The following is a 24514-nucleotide window of genomic DNA, read 5'->3' as shown; positions in this document are numbered from 1 at the left end:
TTAAAACTTCAAACATCACAAAACAAGTTTATTTACAGAACTTTGGAGGAAAAATCAAAGTTATACTTTTCCCTGAATAAAAAACATCACATATTGTCAAAAAACAAACCACAGGCAAAAAACATCAGTTTCTGCAGGTTTGAAAAAATCACACACACAGCACTTTGCATCATACTTCTTTTTGTTTTTTAACAGCACACTTGTTGATTTGCAAAGATGGCTCTGTGATGATGACGTGTCCCAATGAGCAGCATGAACAGTAGCAAGAAATTCTTTCATATCTGTGATTTTTCTGCCTATAAACAGTAAAAGAAATCATTATGTCTGCAAAAACAAAGCTGGATGTTTCTCCACAATTTTAAACTTCAACGTCAGCAAAGCAGAAACCTTTACAGGGAAATCATTCACAGGTGGACTACAATTGGTACAAATGAATGCAAAAAAGGCTGCTTCTTTTTTTTCAGGTGACATAAATAAGACTTTTTGAATGAATAAAAGTGGACTTTTTCAATAGATTACTTGTTCAGCTCCTGTATGGATCCCTTACGCTCCTCACTGCTTTCTGACCCAGGCCCTCAGAAAGCTTTCCTTTCACAGCTGCTTAGATTGTCTCCTATTTAGAAGGTTACTTGTTCGCTCCCCAGCTCCTGCAGCTGTTGACGTGCCTGTGGGCGAGATGCTGAACCCCAGGTACCTCTGATGAATCCGTCTAGGTTTGCATGTGTACGTTAAAACTGTGTCTGTGGTTGCAAAGGAGCCAATCCAAGAACAAAAGAGGATTCAAGCATCGAATATGTGAAAGTCATTTAATCAATGTTAAAAGTCTAAACCTAACTATGTGTGAGTAAAAGGGGAAAACCATTAGCGCTACATGTGACACGTGTCAATACAATCCTTCTATTTTCCGTTGTATAGACTTCTGAAGCAGTTATGAGTTACAGTCAAAAGCTGATAAATCAGGACTGAAATCTATCCAGTGGTCGAGGTTCTGTAATGAAACAGCTGCTTTCTAAGATCCAAACAACCAGACTGGAACTTTTTTAAAATTCAAGTGGCTAATGTGACTTTTTTGTCCATCCATCCATCCATTCGCTTCCACTTATCCTTTTCAGGGTTGCGGGGGGCGCTGGAGCCTATCCCAGCTGTCATGGGGCGAGAGGCAGGGTACACCCTGGACAGGTCGCCAGTCTGTCGCAGGGCCAACACACAGGGACAGACAGCCATTCGCACTCACATTCATTCGCACATTCAAACCTAGTGACAATTTGGATTATCCAATTAACCTATCCCCACAAGTTGCATGTCTTTGGATGGTGGGAGGAAGCCGGAGTACCCGGAGGGAACCCACGCAAACACGGGGAGAACATGCAAACTCCACACAGAAAGACCCCGGCCTGATGTTGGAATTGAACTCAGGACCTTCTTGCTGTGCGGCAACAGTGCTAACCACCGTGCCGTTCAAAACAAAAACAAAACACAGCTCTAGAGGGACAAACTTGTAAATTTGTGTACTTGTATCCACGACTACTGAAAGATTGTTTCAGACACTGGCTGCACTACATGCAGACCCTTGAAACCTGTTTGAGAAACTCCGTTTTGTTTAGTTGTTCAGGTACAAACAGGCAGAAAAACCCTTGTAATTAGAGATCATATCACATCAGACGTTTAGTAATGATGAGCTTTGTTTTCTGGAAATCAAACATTGTGATAAAGGCACACAAAGCGAACTGAATGCTTTCTGTCCAATATTTGCACAGCTTGTGATTATCATGAACAGCATTCTGACATGGGGTTAATATGCAACAAATATATACAGTGTAGTATTAACATGCTTTAATAACACTATTGATCATTTTGCAGAAATGACTATTTTGTCTTCCTCGAATATTATTTCATATTTTAAGTTTGATTCAGGAAGTCCTTTCCTTGTAAGGTTATAAAGTTTAAAACGGGAGTTTTTCACAACATATGTTAAATGATGTCACGAGTCCTACACTTTAAAACCACAAGAAATCTCCAACAATCACATCTTAGAGTTTCATTTTCACTAAAATAATACCTTTATAAAGCACAAAGCAGCCAAACGTATAATGAGGTGTGACTAATGTCGCGGTATTACATTTAGGTGCTCTTCCCCGTTTTGTTCAGTTCTATCTCGTTGTCTTTCTTCTTGAAGTCACTGTCGTCTTCCTCCCTCACTGAGTTTTCCAGGTAAAGCTTCTCCATTTCTTCGGGGTCAACGTAGGTGTAGAAGTGGGCCATGACGGAGAAGATGATGCAGACGCCCAACAGCAGGCAGGCAAACAGCAAGAACTCTATCCACTGAGATAACAGAGACAGTTTAGTGTTTGCTGCACGCGCTCGTGACCGATTCAGTTCATTTGTTGCTCACCAAGACACAGAACCGTTTAGTTGCTGAAGTACGTTTTATTTAAGCTGGCGATTTTTGGTGCACACATTGTGGGATAAAAGAGGTGAGAAACACGCTCCAGTGGATTATAAGATACCCCAAGTTCATCCTTATCTCTCCATTAAACCTTGTTACAGTGCACAGGTAGCTTTGGTTTATTTCTACTTTATGATACATTGCAATAATGAAACTTTTGTACAAAGCACTTCTAATCTTTCTTTTTGTCCATTAGAGTCTGTTTTTATGGCTTTTATTATATTTCTGTTACTTTAAAGCGTTTCAGTGTTTTTATCTCTTAAGTATATTGCTTTACGAATTTCCCAGAGGAACCCACCCGAGGGATTAATAAAGTTCCATCTTATCTTATCTTATCTTATGACATCATCTATTAGGCCGGTGTGCGATGCAGCTTTCTTTCATTCAACAGACACAACAAATTTTGTTCTATGTGTCTCACTGAATTACAATAACGATCCTTACCAGTTATTAACACGTTAAGATGTAATTTTCAGTAGTTAGGGTTTATACACTCTCCGGCCACTTTATTAGGTGCATGTTGCCAGTTGCAGCTGAGTTGCTACAATTAGCTGATTAGATGCTCGATTGCTGAGTAGTTGAACCAAATGAAGTGGCCGGTGATTAAAAGCCTTTCTTTCTTTTTTGTGTAAGAGTTTAAATGTTTCCCACAATGCCCTTCAAGAGTCATACCTGTTCCAGTCCTGCCCCTTCTGCCACAATCAGCACTATCACATTGCCAAATGCCACCGTGAGCAGCCAGCCAGCCTGCAGCACTGACTTCATGTTGGCTGGAGCCTGGGGGTAAGACAGATGCAGGGTTAAAGAAATAAAGACAGCTGGCAGCCCTGGGACATATTTCATTGATTCGTGAAGTAGGAATTTGACATCTTAATAATATGACAGAAACAGATCTGGAGGGGAAATCACTTCCTTGGGCAACGTTCAGTGGATTAAAATTTTAATAGTAAACGCACCGTTTTCTAAGTATTTCTACAGAAAATTCCAATTTCATGGGATCTTTAATAAACAGCTCTTCTAAAAACCTGTGTCTTGTTTATCAGTCTTCAATGTCACAGGTTGCTCTGAAACGCAGCATTCCTCTGACACAGCGAGCTAGTGGATGTCAGCTTTATGGCCATTACATTGGAATAAAAAGGTAGCTAAATGCTTTACATCATCATACTCTGCTTCAGTAAGAATTTCTATTCAAATTGCTTAACAAATTTTATCAGCCCACCTGTCATGAAACCACAAATATTTCCATAATCGGTCAAAAACATTGGTTTAAAAAACCTTTTTCAACTGAATTCACATTTTTATACCCTAAAACTGAGCTGGCACACAGAGAAGTCAGCAGTAAATTTGAAGTCTGTGTATACTGGTGGATTAACCCTTACAGAAACATAAAAAATTATTTTTGTAACTATCAACGCGGTTCATTTAAGGCAGCTGTGGCATAGACTGGCCAGTGGGCTAATACAGCGGTCCCCTACCTTTTTTGCGCTACGGACCGGTTTATGCCCAACAATATTTTCACGGACCGCCCATTAAGGTGTCGCAGATAAATACAACAAAATAAAACTAGTACCGGTACCAAAAAAGAAGATTTATTCATAACACATGTGAAACAACCCAGAAAAACCAAGCAAACGACAAAAACGATAACAAAATAACACTAAAAACCGATAAAAACCATGAAAACCATACATTTCACACCCGAACCTCAACTCTCACGGCCCGGTACCAAACGACTGGTCCGTGGCCCGGGGGTTGGGGAACGCTGGGCTAATACATCTAAGTGCTACAGTTTAAAGCTAAGTATAAGTATAAAGCTTCCTGTGTTTGCTAATATGGACAAAAGTGTTGTAAGACAATTTTCCCTTTTTTCCAACCAGATGTATTCCAGTTTGGAGAATTTTCCTGGTTGGAAGCTACTGTCCTTGAAAACCTTTTTCTTTGAAGCCAAAAAGCTTTCAGTGTTTAATATTCCAAACAAAGATTTTCAGTGGAACGAGTACAGGTAATCCTGATAGGTAGCGTGTATCACTTCACCTGTGAGTAGGAGAACTCCAGGCCAGTGATGGAGAACATGACCTCTCCAGCAGTGATGAGGATGTACTGTGGGATCTGATAGGCAATGTGCACATTGTTGGCTTTCACATCCTCGATCTTGTGAGGCACAATTTTACCCGCCTCCTGAGAAGGGACACAGAAGGGCTGTAAAACTGCTATGATCTGTGATGACTAAATGAAGTTGTTAGAAAGCATCCTGACCTCTGTGAGAATGACAGTGTAACACGCGCCAAAGTCCAGCAGGCCCAGGTTAAGTTTAGAGGTCTTTCCTGAGTTTGAAATGCAGGTGACATCAGTGTATCTGTCCAGAGGGCAGAAGAGGTACGTGATTTAGAGGAAAAAAATCAAACAGCATGATTTAACTAACAAGATATACGTTGATATTAACACTGTTTGTTGCTTTAAACAAAACAAAAAAAATCACAGCTTCAACATTATGATCTCTTTGGACATGGAATTATGAAAAAAGTGATGTCTCTTGTTTTTGCTTTTTTGTGAGGTTGGGAAAAGCTTAGCAGATATTTGGCATTAGGGCTTTTCCTTCCAGTTTTGACCACCACTTCCCAAAAATCCAACTTACTCGCCCCGCTGCACGGTCTTGTTATGAGTCACATTGTACCCGGAGGACATGTAGAAATTATTATCTCCCACCGTTACGTTTAAGGCCTCCGGCTGTGTGTTGAGGAACCTGTTAAATATGAACCAGGAGAACTCGTGAGCAAACCTCATTATTCCAGGTTGACCTATATTTTAAAGCAGCAGGGGAACAAGCAGATTCAGATGCTTTACAGCTTAAGCACAAAAGCTTAGCAACAGCCTCGAGGTAAAAAAGGTTTTACCTCAATAATGGATTCCCTTCTTCGTTTTTTGTTATGTGATCTTCTACCTGAAAGATTAAAAAACATCAACACCTGCTATTTGTAATTTATGCCATATTTTCAATTTAGACTCAAGGAAATTCTTTAGAAACTTGTATAAATATTAATGGAGATTAGCGTTCATAGAGAGTCTGTGTAATCCTTCAGCTTCTTACAGCTGATTTAGACTTCTGTGGTGAATCTTTGTAGAGCCAACGACCTAACCCACTGAGTGCTGGTGCATTATGTGTTCATTGGCTTGTGGTTGTGGCAGCCATGATGGAAACAAATCCTGGGTCGCTCTTTTTGCTTTTGTTTTTATTCAAACATATTCCACTTCTTTGTAAATTTTCGCTTGAGAATTTCACGTTTTTGCAATCTCCAGGAATTTGCGGACATCTGTGATTCCTTACACTTAGGCTATTAATAATATAATTCCTAATTCTGACGTTAATGTGATTATTATTATTACATGCAGATTCACCCCCCCCCCCAGACTCAATAAAAGTTTCTACCCACAGGCTGTCAAAGATGCCCTACCTCCACCTTAATTGAAGGTTAACTGTGCTGTTAACATTTCCACTGTGTTTATAAACCATATTTATTATAATGTAACCATCTTACTCAATTTGCACTACCTCTTTAACTTATTCTAATGGAATTTTAATAAATAAAATATGAATTTTAATATAAAAATCTACCTAGCCTAACTGTCTATCATTGTTCTTGTAAAAGTGACAATAAAGATTTATTCTGTTCTGCGTAGGTTTTTAGAATGATCTGTGGTTATGATGTACCTATGGTGCCGATGTATTAATCTCCTGTTACCGAGTCCCACAATAAAACAGCTTAATCTGAATTTCTGCATTTGTATTTTTGCCTTTCTTTACTAACGGACCTCAGTGTGAACCAGGTGCACCAAACTGCTAAGCGGACTTGTCTGCTTAGTGTGTTTATTTAATGTGATCGAGCAGACACGTCTAACTCCACAACCACAAGATGATGGCAACTCTGGGGTTTCTCTTCCATAAAGAGATTTCATTTAAATGGATCATTTCTCTCTGACTCTTCCTCTTCTGTTGCACCTGAACCAGCTGACCGACAGCTGATATTATAGCACGTATGGAAATGCATAAATGTCTATGTGTTCGCCAGTTCCCTGAAATGTCCAGTTAAATATTTCACGTCCATTCCTGTGGTAATAACTGTTTAAATAAAACTATGATGGTTTAGTCACAAAAAACACTCGTCACTGAAGAATCATTTGCTGTTGTGTTGTAATCTGTCACACTGATGGAAAAATGTATGGCAACATTGGCATCGTGTTGGAGATGATGTCAAGATTGTAAAGATGAGCCGTAAATGGCTTTCAGATTGTGCAGTGGGACTAAGAGTAGTTTACAGAGTTTCAGAGAACTTGAACATGTTCTGACAACATGTTAAATGTGCGCACACGCTGAAATACAGTCATTAAACGATAATGAACTTTTTAAAACGTCTAAAAATTTGAATTTGAACCTCGACATCTTTTCCACTGCAAATGATCAAAATAGGTTGTCCTATTATCAAAGGTCCATGATTCATTTTTAATTAAACTGCCTGCTGCAGATGACAGCTTGTCCCACTTACGTTATAGCTAAATCGTCAGGGGGCTCGGTCTATGACCCAGCATTTTTGAGATTATGGATTTTCTGTGAATTCTTTGTGTTGGTATGTTTTAGTTTTCTATTATTTAGTATTAATTCATTTATAGCATTGACTGTATGTTTACTTACGTTTGTTTCCATGTTGTCTGGTCCAGGTGTTTAAGTCATGTTTCCTGTTTTATTTTGAAGGTCTTGTGTTCCATGTTCAGTGTGTCTAGTTTTGCTTCCCCTGTGGTGTCATGTTCATTTGTGTCAGCTGTGTTTCCGCTTCCCTCATTACCCTGCTGTGTATTTAAGTCCTCTGTCTGCCTTTGTTCATTGTCAGGTCGTTTGCTTTCTTTCCGTCATGTCTATGGATTTCATGTTTCTCAAGTGTTGGTTTTTCTTCATCCTCATCCTTATGTTCATGTTATGGTTTTCATGCGTAGTTTTAGTTTTTCCAGTTCAACGTAACGTTTAGTTTTTGCCTCTGCCTTTTGCTTTTGTGTTTAGTTATCAGCCTGAACAAACGCTTGCTTTTTGTTAAATCCTGTCATCCTGTCTCTCGGTCGTCTGCTTTTCTGTCCGCTCCTCAAACAAACCGCCCTTCCAGCCGTTGACACGAATAATTCAATTTAAAATTTAAATGTTAAGAAAATTCAAGTTGGGAAATGATGACAGGATCTTTTCTCCTCTCTCGTCCACAGTGGCGCTCATTCATATTTCTCGGCCAACTATGTTAAATTGTAGGCTCTGCTCTGTATATACCCGTTGCCATGGAGTTCTGTTGATGACGCCTTTCTCTCGCTACACACGCACATGCTTGACTCACAGTTGAGTTGATTTAACTGGAACAGGAAACTCGGTTTCCCAACACAGAGTTTATGATCAGACTCAGAGTTTGTTGAACCTGCTTTCTGGATCAGAGCGCTGACCTCATGTCGATTTTTAAAAATACTTTTAAAACCAAACTGTACTCATTGCTTATTTAATTCTCAATAGTCAACAGTGTTGGGAAAAAAAGTGAAGATGTGGTAACAGCTCGTAGGAACACTCACTAATGTGTAGGTGATTCCAGTAGCGTCGGGGTAAATGATGACACTGTAGGCCTTTTTCTCTTCAACCTTCTGGGTAGCCGAAAAGTTTCCTCCATTGACTACAGTGACTTCAAGATTCAGCTCCCCGTTGGACAGTGGAACAGTCTCATAACCAGGAGGGTCCTGAGAGAAGCCAGAGAGTTAATGTTTTTAGAAAATTGAATTATAAACTTACTCATTTGCCAGAATGAAGTTATGAAATCTGGGGGTATCTCGGGGTCTTGTTCGCGAGTGATGGGAGAAGGGAGCCGGAGATCGACAGACTGATTGGGGCTGCAGCTGCAGTAATGCGGACGCTGCACCGGTCCGTCGTGGTGAAGAGGGAGCTGAGTGTAAAAGCGAAGCTCTCAATTTACCGGTCGATCTACGTCCCTACCCTCACCTATGGCCACGAGCTGTGGGTAGTGACCGAAAGAACGAGATCGCGGATACAAGCGGCAGAAATGAGCTTCCTCCGAAGGGTGGCTGGCCTCTCCCTTAGAGATAGGGTGAGAAGTTCGGCCATCCGGGAGGGGCTCAGAGTAGAGCAGCTGCTGCTCCACATCGAAAGGAGCCAGCTGAGGTGGTTCGGGCATCTGACAAGGATGCCCCCTGGGCGCCTCCTGGGTGAGGTATTCCAGGCATGTCCCACCGGGAGGAGGCCCCGGGGCAGACCCAGGACACGCTGGAGAGATTATATCTCTCGGCTGGCCTGGGAACGCCTTGGTATTCCCCCGGATAAGCTGGAGGAGGTGGCTGGGGAGAGGGAGGTCTGGGCCTCTTTGCTTAGGCTGCTGCCCCCGCGACCCAGCCCCGGATAAAGCGGATGAAGATGGATGGATGGATGGAAGTTATGAAATCTCTTGTTTCTGTAGAACAGCTCAATCAAAGTTAAAATAGCATTTTCACTGTTAACGGCACACTGAGTTTTAGTTTTGTCTTATCTCTCTCTTCTTACATGTATTACTAGTTGAATTCTGTTTATTTATTGTTTCGTACATGTACATGTGAACGACAGGGAAATGTGGTTTTTAATTCTATTCGCCTTGAGCCACAGTGAAAATTATGAAAAGTTTAGCCACCTGCACTCTTCTTACCTCAAGGTACTTGATTGACTGTAGAAACAGATCGGTGCCAGGAGCCTTCAGACTGACATCATCTTTAGCAAGGTTGACAACCTGCAAGAGACACTTCCCTGCAGGTGCAGGATTCACCACAGTTTTCTATTAGAGAGAAAAGCAAATCAGAGCACAGTGATGGAAAAATATCAGCAAAAACACTTTTTGACCAGTCAGACAATCAACAACAAAACAGTTAAAGTATAAGATTCAGGTGGGCATGCTAGAAACAGCAAATGTACTTAATATCAGCAAAAAGATACTGTTAAGTTTTGGCATCCAAACTTTAAAACTGCAAGCTACCATTATGATTATACATCTGAACTGTACACATTCAGGTTTTCCTGGAAACATGAGCAGTAAGGGTTTTGCCGAGTGTGAGTGCTTTTCTGTAGCAAGATGCAATCACTATGATTGCTGCTCATACGTACCACAACGTTCACCTCCACCAGAGTGGCTGCTCCGAAGGCCAGGGCTGCAAACACCATTCCCATGGCCATTTTCCTCAGAGGTCTGAAAACAGAGAGAGTTGGTGCCCAACAGTTAATACCTTTACCTGTTTTTCACTGCTTTTTAAAATATTCTGAAAGCGTGGCTTTATCATTTTATCAGAAGGGTTATTTCCACACCAGTGTCCTCCCTGACAAACTTTCTGTCGCATTATTTCCTTGTTATGGCTGTGCATCCCTAAGTCTGGTCCTAATGTTAAAAGGGAGTTCTTGTTTCCTATTGTCACCAACTCCTTGCTCATTGGGGATCATCTGATTGTTGGGATACTCTCAGAAGCGTTACGTCACTTGGGTGCAAACTCCAGAAAGTCAGGATCTCCTAAAAAGAAAATTGGTCCACTAAGAATATGATTTGGGAAACTTTGGGAAGCCTAAAATGTTCACATTATCCTGTTTTTGCCAAGCATTTCTATTTTCTTGTGTCTGTATATGGATCATGCAAAATGCTTTTACTGATGTGTGAGCTTGAATTTCTTTCTCAGCTTTGCACGACAAAAAAATATCGGATTGGATGCATTGGTGTAAAGCATGCCGCCACTGGACTTTGGAGCAGTGGAGACGTGATCTCAAATCACGAATCACACTTCTCCGTCTGGCAATCCGATGGACGACTCTGAGTTTGGCTCTTACCAGGAGAACAGTACTTGTCTGACTCCAAGGAGGGAGGATTATGGTGTGGGGTTGTTTTTCAGCAGCTGGGCTTCACCCCTTAGTTCCAGTAAAGGGAACTCTTAATGCCTCAGCATACTGAGACATTTTGGACAGTTTAATGCTGCCAACTTTGTGGGAACAGTTATATATATGCCTATATGTTGTTAGTACAAACGATGGCCTATGGCAGCTTGGATAGGCTGGATGGCAGTAAGAAACACAGTTTTAAATTGCTCTATACAGCGTTATTATGTTTTTTTCAAATCAACCTAAAAATCTTGAAGGAGAGGCCAGAAGTCAAATGTTACTTGATATTTTAAATCCTTTTGCAGTACTTTCTATATGTCAACATTACACATTTCACTAGAACCACCGTCTCTTTATACTTACAGGTTATAAGGTTTTATGTCAGTTTTTAACTAATAGTTGACCTTGAAGACGTTGGTCGATATAAGTCAAATTTTAATGAATTGTTAATATGACCTCACTCTATACGCTTACAAAGATTTATCAGAAATCATTCAAAACTTTATGAGCTATCGTGCACACAAGTAGAATGATTACACACATGCATGCTAATGCGACCAAAAACGTAATGTGGTGGGGCGTGGTGTGCGGTGCCGTGCAGGGAGGGCGGATGCACCTGCGTGGCATCCTCAATTCCCCATGTTAAAACACGAGGAATCAGGGTTTGGAGAGGGTCGAGAAGTTGTGGTGTGATGCGTGTCGAATGAATAAAGATGGCTTTGACTAACACTCTCTGGACCCTGTGAATTTCCCTACCTGAGAAACAAGTATGGAAATTCATATTTACACTGTGAGAAGTACTTTGGAGTCGGGTTTAAAAGTAAATGTTTAACATTCATTAAACATTCATTTGTAAATGAATACCAGCTTTGTGTTTACAGACACTTCCCTCAATCGTTAACTTTCTTTTCTAAGGCATAATCCTGGGAAATATATGTGGAATCACATGCTTCATTTTTTCCATTTTACGAGATTACAAGATGATCCTGAATGAAATAAAGGTGGCAGTACAAAACAAAGCCAAATAAATCCACTACTCACGTGATCTTGAGTCCGCAGAGTCTAACGAGCGGATATATGATGAGGTCAAAGATAGGCACAAAGACAAGAATCAGCAGAGCATTCAACATCTAGACAACAAGGGGGAGGAAAATTAGTCTTTTAACGACTCTATAAAAGCTCTGTAGAGTCCATAAAATCATAAATGTTGCGTCAATAAAGAGAGATTCTGATTCGGTGTTGCTTGTAAAGAGATGGCAGTGAAGAAGAACCATAAAAGTGTTTTCATGAAAATAGCCTCATCACAGCCTAGTCAAACATTGGTCTTCATTAGTGAGGGGACTTGAGAGATGCTTCTTTTCACTGGATGTTTAAAATCTGTGCCTTAGATTAGCTGGTAGGTTCTGCATTAGAAATATATAACAGCTGTGCAGGACACTCCATCAATTATGGTGCTGTATTCAAGCACACTGGCTTTGAAACCTAACAGAGACTACGAGGGAGAGAGTCTCGGGTTGTTTATATCAGAACAACATGAAGCTCTTTTTTATGCTTAGTCTTTAAATCGTAAAGCTTAAAAACACGGTAACCATTAACACTTTATAGTCAAGTTGTGTAATGCTCTTTACTGGCATAAGTGAAGCTGCAATGCAAGGCTCACATGGTAAGCCTCACTCATGACATCCACAGTGCCTGCTGACACTGGAGATAAAAAGAAACATTTTAATTTTTCCTGATGGCTTTGGTTTATTTTTGACTGTAATGACAGTGTGGCTGCAACTAGTTTGTAGTTTAAACTACTAATGTTTTAGCAATGAAAACTACAATCACTTTCAACCATAAATTTTGACTATGAACTTCAACACCACACGCTCATTTCAGCAGCTCGTTTATTTATCCATTCGATGATATTTTCTAATTTTTCATATTGCCTAAGCACCACCGACTATATTTAAGCATCTGACACCTTTATACAACCAAATTCTGAAACTAATGGATAGAAATCCAGTTCAGTGGATAAGGGACGAGCTATAAACTCTAAATGCAGCACATCAATTTCGTGCTCTGTATTGGAAATATGTCAAACGGTGTTGTCCCTTTTAAATAAATAAATAGAAAAAAATTGAGTCTGGCATTTATCCAGTGACCATAAAGGCTGCAATGAAGGCCATGACCAATGGTCAAGTGCAGATTAACATGTCACCATCTTTTACTGCTTTTCTTAGCAGGAAAAAACTGTGACTGTAACTATGACATGATAAACTGCCACAAACAAAAAAGAGGAGGAGACACTAATCACATACATTCATGTGAAAATAAAGTTTTTACAGCTCTCTATGAAGTCCTGAGAAAAGCTAAGTCCACCCCATGATTCAGTAGTATGCAGAACCACCTTTAGTAATGGTTTTCTGTACTTTATCAGCCTGTCATCATTAACACAACATTGTGGGTGAATTTTGGAGGACTCTTCTTTACAGTGTTGTTTCCATTTATTGAGGTTTGTGTGGGCATTATTTTTTGCACAACTCTCATTTAAGGTTCCACCACAGTCATTTCAATCGGGTTGACGGGACCATTTCAACACATTGATTCTTTTCTTTTTCAGTCATTCTGCTGTGCTTGGGGTCATTGTGCTGTTACATGGGCCATTTTGGGCAAAGCTTTAGCTGTTAGGGTGATGGCCTCATATTTCACTCTGGAATACTTTGGTATACACAGGAGTTCATGGCTGACTCAGTGACTGCAAGGTGTCCAAGTCCTGTGGCTGGAAAACAAGCCAAAATCATCACCCCACCATCAACATAGTTCGAATGAAGTGTTTGTCCCTTTTTTAAATCTTCACCAAACATGGAGCTATGCATTACTTCCACTATCCAAAGGACATTGCTCCATTGTTCTTGAGTTTTCTCCAGATGCAACTTTGCAAACCTAAGTCATGTTGCCATTTTCCTGGCCACCCTTACAAACAAGCCAGCACTGTGATGAACTTTAGCATCTAGCATGCTAACTAGCATGCTAACAGACTCCATGCAAACAGAGTCGGAAATGTAGCTCTTGAATTTTCCACTCCTGGGAAGGCTGTGGTATTGTGTTAACAGAGCTCCAGAGCAGCAAACTGCCAACACCTCTGCTTCCATAGAAGTGTTCACACTTGTTCATGATGAATTAAGTGCATTTGATTAGCAGCACCTGGCTGCTGTTTACCCTCTTAATATCTATAGAAACTGTAAGGGTGTACTTAGTTTTTCAGGGGACTGCATAGAGCACCATGAAATGTTTTTAAAAAGCCACAATACATTAAAATATCTATCATTCTTACTGAAATTCAAATATGCTGATCAGCCAGAAAAGCATGTTTTTCAGTTGTCAGCAGTTTACAATTTACCCAGTGATAAATAAAATACTGAATCCTTGCAATATACAGTAAATTTAACTTAACCCATTTCCAAAGGTAAAAATTAGCATTGAAACACAGTGTGTTCGCTTGCTAAACCACTGGAAAACTACTTTGGGTCATATACATACACATATATCAGTACTGTTACAAGTATATGCTAAGAAATCTGCATCCATCACAATCATTTTCTGCTTTTCTCTGGACTTTCTGCCGTTCATTATTGCTTTTTTAGATTAGCAGAGACTGCGCACAATTTGCATCCCAGCAAGAGCCAAATAAGCTGCACATACCTGCATTTGGTCAGGCTTAATAGCGAAGGAGTTTCCCTATAATAAAAGAAGACAAAGACAGGAGAGACACTTAAACTTTATCTTTATAAATCTAAACTTGATGAGTTGATGATTTTTTGACTTGATAACGAGCCATAAACAATGTTATTTACTAGAATAAAATGATAAATTGCAGCAACACCCTAACAAAGAAAAGCTCTCTTCTAAAGACTGTTTGTGATATCAGATGCTAATCTAAACCAGCCCACTGATAACAATGTGAAAATACAGCATCAGCTTTTTAACATCTTGACACCATTACTTCACGTAAGTAAGGTCTTACAAAAGCCAGGTTCATCCTCGTGGCTTGAAGTGTCCAGCGGGAACCCTGCAATAAAGAAAAGACATCTGTTACTGTCAAATTTGTTTAAGGCACAGCAGATGGGATTTCCTCATTTTCCCTGGAAGGGACAATAATAATAATAATAAAGGGATAGTGTATTTCTGACATGTCCTCTAAGAAATCAGTTTTAAATCAGTCGAATTACAGGAAGAAACGGATACAGGAGGAAGGAGAAACAGGAATGTTGAATGTGGCTTTGAGGTTTTTCTATAATCAGATGGTTGTGTTGACTGTTGGTCAGAGGAGAACATAACAGACACTTATGGGATTTTGCAAGAAAGTTTCGCCACAAGACCTTGATCTTGTGCTGACACAGAATGCAGTCTGTCCAAGTAGGAAGGGAACTGAGGCAAGTTTTTCTTTTTGATTAAAAAGTAAGTAAAAGCTGTGACTGTAAATGTTGCTTAAACTGGAAATAAAGGCCTGAGTACAACAGTGGAACACAATTTAAATAATACTTAAGAATATTTAATCATAAGTTATTATTAATGATTGGCTCTCTTCCACAGTGTGTTTTTTTGTCCTGTCTTCTTCCCCTCATCCCCAACCGGTCACGGTAGATAGTCTCCCTGAGCCAGAGGGTTCTTCCTGTTAACAGGGAGTTTTTCCTTCCCACTGTCACCAAGTGCTCCTTCACAGGGAGTCGTCTTATTGGTGGGAGGTTTCTTTTTATTATTGTAGGGTCTTTACCTTACAATGCAGGCGACTGTTGTTGTGATTCGTCGATATATAAATAAAACCGAATTGAACTGATGTGCTAATCACATTCCTAGAGCTTATTTTCATTGGGCATTTAACTTTAGTGCATGGTGTATAAAGTATGGGGTTTGGATACATAATGGAGAGCAGCTCATTGTGAAGGTTCATATGTCTTTTTCCCAACCAAAAGTCACTCTTCCCTCTCAATCTCATTCAAAACACATGAGTTCAGACTAACAAAATCAAAAACAAAACACTGCATCACTGCCAGCCTCACTACAATTCACTGGCTACCTGATTCATCACAGCTGATTTAAATGCCTAAATGACATCAACATGTCTTGATGTTCTCCAGAGGCCTGGTAATGAACTAATCATGTGATTCCGGTGTGTTGACCCAGGGTGAGATCTAAAACCTGCAGGACACCGGCACTTGAGACGTGGAGTTCTCCACCCCTGTTTTAAAGTCTTCCATGGTCTTGCTGCTACCTACTGTCATGGTTCTGGGTTTTAAACCCAAGGTTTTGCATTTTTGGACTGTAGTTTTTAAGCTTTTAGTAATGTCATTGAAGGTGTGTTGGTATGTAGTACTGTTTTATATTCTGATCTCTTGCGTAATCTAGCCTTCGACGTATCCTTTTGTGTCTTGATAAGCCTGTCTTGATAGTGGTTACTTGTTTAGTGACTTCCTTTTTTTATTTCAATACTTTGTGTCTAGCCTTGTGTCTCACTCCCCTCAGCTCCACACGCCTGCGCCTCTCTGAAACTGATTCAGCCGGAGGTCTCTTCCTGTTAAAAGGGAGTTTTTCCTTCCCACTGTTGCCAAGTGCTTTGTTCGTCTGGTTGTTGGGGTTTCATCTATATTATTGTAGGTACCAACAGTTGCCTTCACAGGCACAGAAACATGTATTTAGTTTTACTTCATTTTGAAAGTTTTGGCTATTTCCCCACCCCTTACTGTCTTGTTTATATGTTGTCTCAGACTCCTCTTGTCCTTAATTGCATTGTTCACATATCTGGCATTTCGATTTTATTGTCCTATTCTGTAATATTTTGGATTCTGTTTATTTCATTGAACTTGCAGCATTAAAAGATGATTTTTGACTTTATTTCCTGTGTCCTGAGTCTTGCATTCGGGGCCGCAAAAGTGGTTCACAACACCTACATCACAGATTTACTCGCACCTCAGACACATTTTATCTGTTCCTGCACGCTCATTACAGAAGGACAGTTTGTGTTAGAGCTGTGGATTTCTCCAGCAACTACTTTTAAATCGGTAAATAAATTCATTCATTCTTATAAATGTATTTATTTATCTTACCTGTCATAATATTCACACTGTTAAGGTTTAATGTCTTCTGTTTTCGGTTATTTTATTTGTGTGTAGTTGTCTTTTTGATTTTGGATTATGACTTGTTATTGCATTATGTAAAAGTAACTCTGTTTTACAAGTTAAGTTTATTATTATTTATTATTTTGTCTTACCTGCTGATCAAAGAGAGCCCAGAACATTGGGAGGGGGATGTAGAGCACCAGAACTCGCAAAACCATCTTTATCTCCTGAATCAGACGCATCTGTAAAATAAAACACACGCGCGCGCAAACAAACACACACTAGTTAGATGACTTTTAAAAAACTTCTACGCATCACTGAATTAATAGAAGGAGTTCGCTGACGTTACCGAGTACTTCTCCTCAGCCCAGTCCAACCAGTGCTTTTTCGGTGGGTCATGTTTTGATTTGTTCCAACGATTTTTAAGTGCAAACTGTAGGCCAAAGGTAAATAATTGGAATGAAAATGGAGTGTGCACAACAGAGACAGAAACCCCGAAGTGTGAAATTCATATCTTTCTTAATGATTCTTGGCAGTAAAAAGCAGTAAATCAATGTGCTTGCACTTCAGCTCTCAGATAAATCGAGGGAGAAGTATGGGATTACTCACCCCGATGCAATTGCAGACTTCCCAAAGGACGTTTCCCTGGGGAGGAGTTCTCTTGTACAGACTGCTGCCAGCAATGAAGACAACTGTGTGCGATAAATGAAGAGTCAGACTGGACTTGTTTGAGTGAAGATCACAGCGAGTGATTGCCTTGATGTCAGAACAACCAAAATAATACTGAGTACCTATTTAAGGATGGTTTGTCCTCTCACAGCTGCTAATGAAGGCTTTGGGGTAATAAAACCTACCATGTTGTAAACGTGCTTCAGGCTTTTAGCACTAAAGCTCCTCCTCTGCTTCACCCTCACTGCGATCTGTCTGTGACCTCTCAAGAATTAAATCACAGTTTGTTTTCAAAGCGAGGGTTCAGTTAAGCATGAATCCCATAAGGATCAGGGGTGACGGGGACCGAGAGGCAGAGACAACTGACTGTCAGGACAAATGTGGATGGGTCTTGATCAAGTGTAAGGCCGGCTCGTGAAAACGCAAGCTCAGCATGCTGATCACAGCCTGGAATAAAGCTCAGATCTCGAAATGCGACTGGCAGGTTTGAAAATAGGTCAACGTTTGCAGCATCGGATATCATAAGCACACTTACTGCATTTAGCAACATGTTGCTAAAAACATGGAACTGAAGATTCTAATCGAAGAAGGACAACATGTGAGTTCAGTCCCTATTAGTGGCACTATTTTCATGCCTAAATACTGAGTTGAAAAAGTTGATTAAAGCATTTCAAAAACAGCAGAAAGGGCTAAAGAAAAAAACTGTGGACAATGTAGGGACTTGATTTTACAAGATTTTCTTGCCACAGCAGAGGTTTGTGCTATGGCTCAAATAAAAAGGTCCGTTTTTCAGGGAGCTGACCGTGTTTTGTATTTTTTTTCCCTGAAATAATTCTGTTATTGTGCACCAACAGAAATAATGTATGCTTCCCAAAGAAAACTGTCAAGTTAGAAATGCTATGTTGAAAAATCCCTTGCTCTATTTGAAAAGCACTTGGAGAAAACTCTGTAAATGTTGAGGTGGAAACTCACCTAAAGCCACAACCATCAGGGCTGCAGGAACCCCAAAGGCCAAAGCATAACAGTCTCCACCAAAACACTTCACGTCACCTGCAGGAGTGGTGTGTGTTATTAACACAGTGGACCTCACTGGATATAATGTAACATGTAAAACTACGACTATGTGCTCACCTCTCAATATGGGTGTAATAATAGTCGACAGGAAGCTGCCAGCATTGATTGACATGTAGAAAATAGAGAAGAACTTCTGCCTCTCTGTGGTCTAGAAGGGATCAAAAACATAATCACTTACTGAGTTTAACATTGCTACAACAACTCCACATGACCATTGTTGTGTTAAAGAGTATATAAGCCCTCAGAGGAGTTTTCGGATATGTCCTAAACACTGTTTGGACACCAATAACACCGAGTAAATCTAGCACTGCAGTTTAAAGTATTATTTTTACACAGTAACAAAGCAGTTAGCGAGCAACTGCCAATTCCTACATGCCACAGATAACTTCTGAGAAGTATGTGTGGCTCAGTACCTAATGTTTGATGATGGGCAGGTAGTTATCACTAAGCCGCGCCTCAAAAAAAGGCATTATATAAAAGTTATCAGATAGCTGGGATTGGTTTCTGATAACCTTGTTTCCTTGGTGTACCAATAAAAATAATACAAATACTTCCACAAACTAAAGAAGGCTTACATGTTCCTCGTCAAACTGGTCACCTCCGAACGCCGCCACGCAGGGTTTGATCCCTCCGGTGCCCAAAGCTATGAGTATCAGACCTGACATGGACAGAGCACTGTAGGACACACGGACACAAAACACAAACAAACTGCTGATTCAAACTACAACACAGTGTATATTAATGACAGTACAGTGCTGAAAAGAAAGAAGAGATTGGATGAATGGCACTCAAAGAATCGCTGAGTGAAAATTATGGGAAACTGTATGGCATTGGGAACTGTGATGGGCATCAGTTTATCAATGACATGACGTTCATGGACCAAAAAAATAATTTTGTCCTGATTCAAAACTTTTGAAATCAATGCTCAAATTCCTTCAGTGCAATAAGGATTATTAATTATTACACCTCCTTACCTCATCCTCTTCTAACAGTGCTGGGCTGTGATTGTGCAGAGTGATAGAATTAGCTCATGACAACTCACATGTGCAATTCGGTGCTTCCCACGGTGGGAATGGCTCCAACCGACTTGACCACATGGCCGATCACATATACAATGGACAGGTAGATGATGGTCCTGTGGGGAGCAAGCTGTGATTATGTACAGGGCATTCAGGCCTTCTTCAAAATCTCTATGTGTGCTCAGAATGATTCATCTCCAGTAGCAGGCAACGTCAGGCAAAGCTAGCAGCTCAAAAGGAGATGATGAAATACTGCACACGCATAAAATGTGCCTGTTTCCACCACTGAAAAATACATTTTTTGCTAGCTATAAGTCAAGATTTCGAGCTATGAAGTGAGACGTTTTGAGATAAAAACCCAAATCTTTGACTTATCGATGGCAACAAATGTTTGTTTTTTCCAGTGGCAGAAGCTTAGAAAGTATCCACATAACATGAACACAGTTTGCACAATGTATTTTTGTTATTTGCTTGAATCCACACTTTAGTGCATTTACAGCTGAGAGACTCACTTGTATTTTCCGAGCCAGGAGTCAGCAATGAAAGCTCCCAGTATGGGTGTGAAGTAGCAGAGGCCGCTGAAAGCATGGTAGACAGCAGTGGAGAGGTCCTTGTCCCATTTCAGGTAGGTGAGGAAATAGAGTGTCAGCAATGCTGTGATCACACACACACACACGAGCAAGCATAAGCTGTGAATCAGCTCACAGGATGGAGAAGCCCAAGCCCACACCTAAACACCACAATACATCGTAAGCCTTCAACATGAACTGTCATATTCTAAAAGTATTATTGCACTCAGAATCCTTTCAGCGAATCCTCCGCAGTTCATGAATTCAACAATACCACACGATTATATTCCGTTATAAGATTTTTTTTTAAGCTGGTTAAACCATCACATTAAATAATGTAATCGGTGACACCCACTGTGCTTACATTTAAGCTTAGACGATCCACAAGTAAACATTCTGGGTTTGAGTTTGTCATTCAGGTAAGCTAAGGCATTTTAACCTAAAACCAAAAAGCTGTGGGACATTTTCCTAATAAATAAGCCATAACAGACACGAGAGTCACTTGGGAAAGTTCAAGATGAACCTTGTGTGCTGCAAAACTCACACTGTTAACTAAGCAACATCTTCATTCAAAACAGACGTCCTAGCTTTTCCCGAGCACTCAACTACATCTCTTGATCTCCGTCAGCAGATGGCATTTCCTGGCAGACTGCAGTTGTGCTAGCTTGTAGCTCTTAAATTACTGTAGAGGCCACCAGAATAAATCCAAAACAACTTGGTTATTCTGATGGTTACAGAATATCAGTAATCCATTATTTTCAAACCACTTACCTCTCTGATGCGATCTCTCTTCTTTTATTCATTAGTAAAATTAATACCGTTGGTATTTTTACTAATGACTGAAATAAATACGATATTTGGGGTCTATTTTTTTAATATTCTCTCACATTTTCGAGACAGTATAATTAAATAAAACCCCCGAGTCTTAAGTTCACTCGGATTGAGGAGAAATTTCAGTAGCTGAAACTGTGGACACAGTGCATCAGCTTAAAACTGCAGGAAATTGCGTGGTGTATTTACATGTGTGTTTGTGTGTGATCCGGCTGGAGTAAATCTGTCACTTGTGGAGATAAGTGAGGTCGTGTGAGGGAACAAGAGAGATCTTATTTGTTGCCTCTCTATTATATTGCCCCAATAATACTCATAATCTGTAATGTAGCAAGCTAAAAGTACTCTGTGAATCTAGAAAACCTTGCTTTTATTTAGGCTTTATATAGATTTGCACTGTAACATTGCCCAGGCATTTATTTGCATACCTTTCATGCCATAGTAGGAGAAGCGTTCGCAGAATTCATTCACCACTATGAAGCAGATGCTGACTGGGTAATTGGTCCCAAAAATTTTCTAAAAGAAGCAAAATGTATTAACAGAACAAAGTTCAGCACTTTTTAAAGAGTACACATTTTCTCCAAACAATCACACTGAAGTAAAGCACATCCAGAATCCACTATCTAATCTTTTTCCCCCACCTTCGTCAAATATAAACAATAACTGGCAGGTTCAGTGAATAGTTTTATTCTCTGACAGAGAATACTCTGACATGAAAAGAGAGGAATGTAGCTGATAGATTCTTCCTGTTAGTCAATCTCACAAGATACTGAAGTTAATCATTACGCAGAAATAGAAGTTTTATAGGTTTAAAGCTTTAATGAGACCAGGCTCAGTTAAAATGAAGAAAAATATCCATCGCTTGAGTTCTGAGTGGATTTTTGTGGAGTGGATGTTTAGTATTCAACTAAACACCGCGTGGGATGTTTTGATTAACAATGATCTGCAACTTTATGCTGTTGCTTTAGTGCATTTTGACAATTTATGCCATCTGTCAGGTCGTATCATTCACATCAGCTGTAGCCCTGGTATGTAAAGGTATATGATTCATGTACTTACAGCTCTATACAAACTGTCTACAAGCAGTAAAACACTTTGCACAACCGGCTGCTAAAAATGGAGGCTTCTGTAGAATTTTACTGGTAATGATGTGCTCACTGATCTGGAGCTGGATGTAATTAATATGAGGTCAGTGTTTTAATCATCATCAACATCATCATCATCATAGGTCCATGGCCTCATTCAGTGAGCTTTAGGCAGTCAGTGAGTCACAGTCACTCCAGTGTATACAAGCAGATAAACACTTACTAGGAGTAGTTAGACTTGTGCCTCCCTACTTGGTAATGTTTCTTTTTTTTTAATTGCTAAGACTTAATTTAAGGGTTTGTTTACCAAATGTTCAGCGAACACATTTACTCCCATCCCCATGTCAGTTTTGGTGTCATTTAATTTCAATTAATCAAAGCATGAAAACATGTCCATTCAATTTGCCTCTGATATATAATTTTACCTCGCTGTATCAACAGTTTTCTACAACTGAGGAAAATCAAAGCGTGGTAGATATTGTCCATTTTCTGCATGATACCCCTGGAGATTAAACAAATCTGTACAGTAAGCATATTAAAAATGATCCTTTATTGGATTTGCTACCTCCAAAAACATAATCGCTCAGGCCACATGTGGCACCAGCTTTCTCCAAGCAGCAGTTAGTGTGGGTTTACTTTTAGAGGGGAGGGGGTGCCTGTTGCATCATCTTACCAATAATAATTTAGCATAGAGCTTCAGTGAGAGCTTGGTCTCAAAGCAGACTTCCCTCTGTCTCCTTAGCCCACTTCTGCATGCTTCGCATACACGTCAACAACACATCTTTGCGTGTTTTATTTCCACAGACGTGGAATTTGCACGCGTTCCAACCCGCGTACAACTTTTCTTGTTTTTCTTTTTTTGTTTTCTTTTCTTTTACTACGCATCTTTGCGTGGTAAAAATCAGAGATGCACAACAAAACTAACCGAGCAACTCAGCGCATGATCCGCAAAACATCACAAAACAGCACGTTTACCTTTCCCATGTTGTCGTTTTAGATGAGAGAGTTTGGGATCTTTACGGCAGCACTGTCATCCAAGTCCGTCCCACTCCGTTCCGCTCTCTGAAGGCACAGATGCAAAAACACTTACACTCTTAAAGCACACTCAAAGTTAATATTCCACCACAGAACACTGGACTTGTCACCTCAGGAAAAGCAGCGAGCCTCCGTACTTCGGTCTTTTGTGAAATATTAAAAAGGAGGTAGCAGATGAGTGTTTATATATGCGTATATTTACAACGCCTTTCACTCGATTTTTTTTTTTTTTGGGGGGGGGGGGGGGGGGGAGGTCCGCAAGTTGCAGTGAAGCGGGATCTACTGGTACAATAGAGTCGTTGTTGCACTCAGCCGCAGACCTGACTGTGGGATGGATGTGCGGGTCAAAGCGCATATCTCTGGTTGGATGACTTCGAGTGCATCATTTATTTCTTTTTTATTCACCCTGAGTAATATCAGCGGTGGTGGTGGACGTGTGTCCCAAGTACACGTGTTAGTTGGTTGCTGTTTGAGGGATGGGTTTTAGGGTTAGGCTTAAACATTCAATCATAGTAAAGGTAAACCTATAAGTCTGGAGAATGCATGATGTCAAAGGAATTGCAGTTGTTGTTTCATCCACGATCATATCCCCACAAAGGTGTGTGTGTGTGTGTGTGTGTGTACTTGAATAACTCATATTGTGGGGACATGCGTCGTTTACACATATATAGTCAAAGGAGCTTGCAAAGAAAAGCGTCTGGACTTCTTTAAGTTACTTGAAGAGTTTCACCTCTCATCCAAGAAGCTTCTTCAGTTCTAAGGTCAAATGGTGGAGAGTCCCAGATATAAACCTAGTGGGAGTATCCCCCCACAGAGGGACCAAAGGACCCCCTGATGATCCTCTAATCGCCTGAGCCAAGGTGGGAAACTGGGCGTGGGTCCCAATCAGCCAGAGTTTCGGGTGTGTTCATTGTGAAACCTGGCCCCACCTTATCATGCGAATTCCTGAGGTCAGATGGCCCAGGATGTGAGTGGGCGTTAAGGCGTCTGGGAAGGGATCTCAAAACTGGATTATAGATGGCAGAGAGTTGGTGTCGTAAACCCCCGCCTCTGTTCAAAGATGGTCACTCACAGTGGACATAGATGCTTCTTTCACTCCTCTTTCAAACCATCTGTCCTCTCTGTCCAAAATGTGAACACTGGCATCCTCGAAAGTGTGTCCTTTATCCTTAAGATGCAGATGGACTGCTGAGTCTTGTCCTGTGGAGGTGGCTCTTCTGTGTTGTGCCATGCGCTTGTGAAGTGGCTGTTTGGTCTCTCCGATGTAGAGGTCTGAGCATTCCTCGCTGCACTGTACAGCATACACCACATTGTTAAGTCTGTGTTTTGGCGTTTTGTCTTTCGGGTGAACCAGTTTCTGTCTGAGCGTGTTGCTGGGTCTGAAATACACTGGGATGTCATGCTTGGAGAAAACTCTCCTGAGTTTCTCTGATACACCGGCTACATAGGGGATGACAATGTTGTTGCGTCTGTCTTTCTTATCCTCTCTCGCTGGTGTCTGGTCTTCTTTTCTGTGCCTCTTTGCTGACTTTAAGAATGCCCATTTAGGGCCTCTACATTGGAAATGTACATAGATCTACATAGAAATTAATACTTAAAAAATGTGCTTGGACTTTTAGAAAACACACATGATTTTAAAACTCACAGATACAGAAATAACTGTTAAAATCTTTGCAGTGCCATTGTTCGAAATTACTGAAAGTGTGTTACATACAAAGCCAATTTCGATTACTTTCAAGTAGGATATGCTTTACTCATTCCAAAAGTTTT

General features: G+C 40.4%; 1 protein-coding gene across 1 annotated transcript; it reads right to left on the bottom strand.

Moving 5' to 3' along the window:
• Positions 1-25: 25 nt before the first annotated feature.
• On the bottom strand, positions 26-22924 carry slc15a2 (solute carrier family 15 member 2). Its single transcript, XM_085250437.1, has 23 exons — positions 22855-22924; positions 22685-22771; positions 21053-21140; positions 19740-19881; positions 19251-19343; positions 18784-18883; positions 18266-18356; positions 18107-18184; positions 17075-17157; positions 16815-16898; positions 16618-16707; positions 14374-14418; positions 14052-14087; positions 11406-11494; positions 9609-9690; positions 9157-9282; positions 8042-8203; positions 5341-5387; positions 5082-5189; positions 4703-4802; positions 4481-4624; positions 3119-3223; positions 26-2322 (listed from the first exon to the last, which is right to left on the bottom strand). The coding sequence occupies exons 2-23, from the start codon at positions 22691-22693 to the stop codon at positions 2122-2124; spliced, it is 2103 nt and encodes a 700-aa protein (XP_085106563.1). The 5' UTR covers positions 22694-22771; positions 22855-22924; the 3' UTR covers positions 26-2121.
• Between the last annotated feature and the right edge of the window lie 1590 nt (positions 22925-24514).

The sequence above is a fragment of the Mchenga conophoros genome, linkage group LG16 (genome assembly GCF_057382185.1).
Source record: "Mchenga conophoros isolate Kocher_MC1m ecotype Shallow Benthic linkage group LG16, M_conophoros_male_GT1.1, whole genome shotgun sequence".
Taxonomy (NCBI): Eukaryota; Metazoa; Chordata; class Actinopteri; order Cichliformes; family Cichlidae; genus Mchenga; species Mchenga conophoros.
This window is presented reverse-complemented; position numbering and strand designations above follow the sequence as displayed.

Coding starts and splice junctions, on each gene's coding strand:
- slc15a2 (XM_085250437.1), bottom strand. Junction 19,344..19,739: donor TCCTGGCTCGGAAAATACAA/GTGAGTCTCTCA, acceptor TGCTCCCCACAG/GACCATCATCTACCTGTCCA. Junction 16,708..16,814: donor GGGCTGAGGAGAAGTACTCG/GTAACGTCAGCG, acceptor TTTATTTTACAG/ATGCGTCTGATTCAGGAGAT.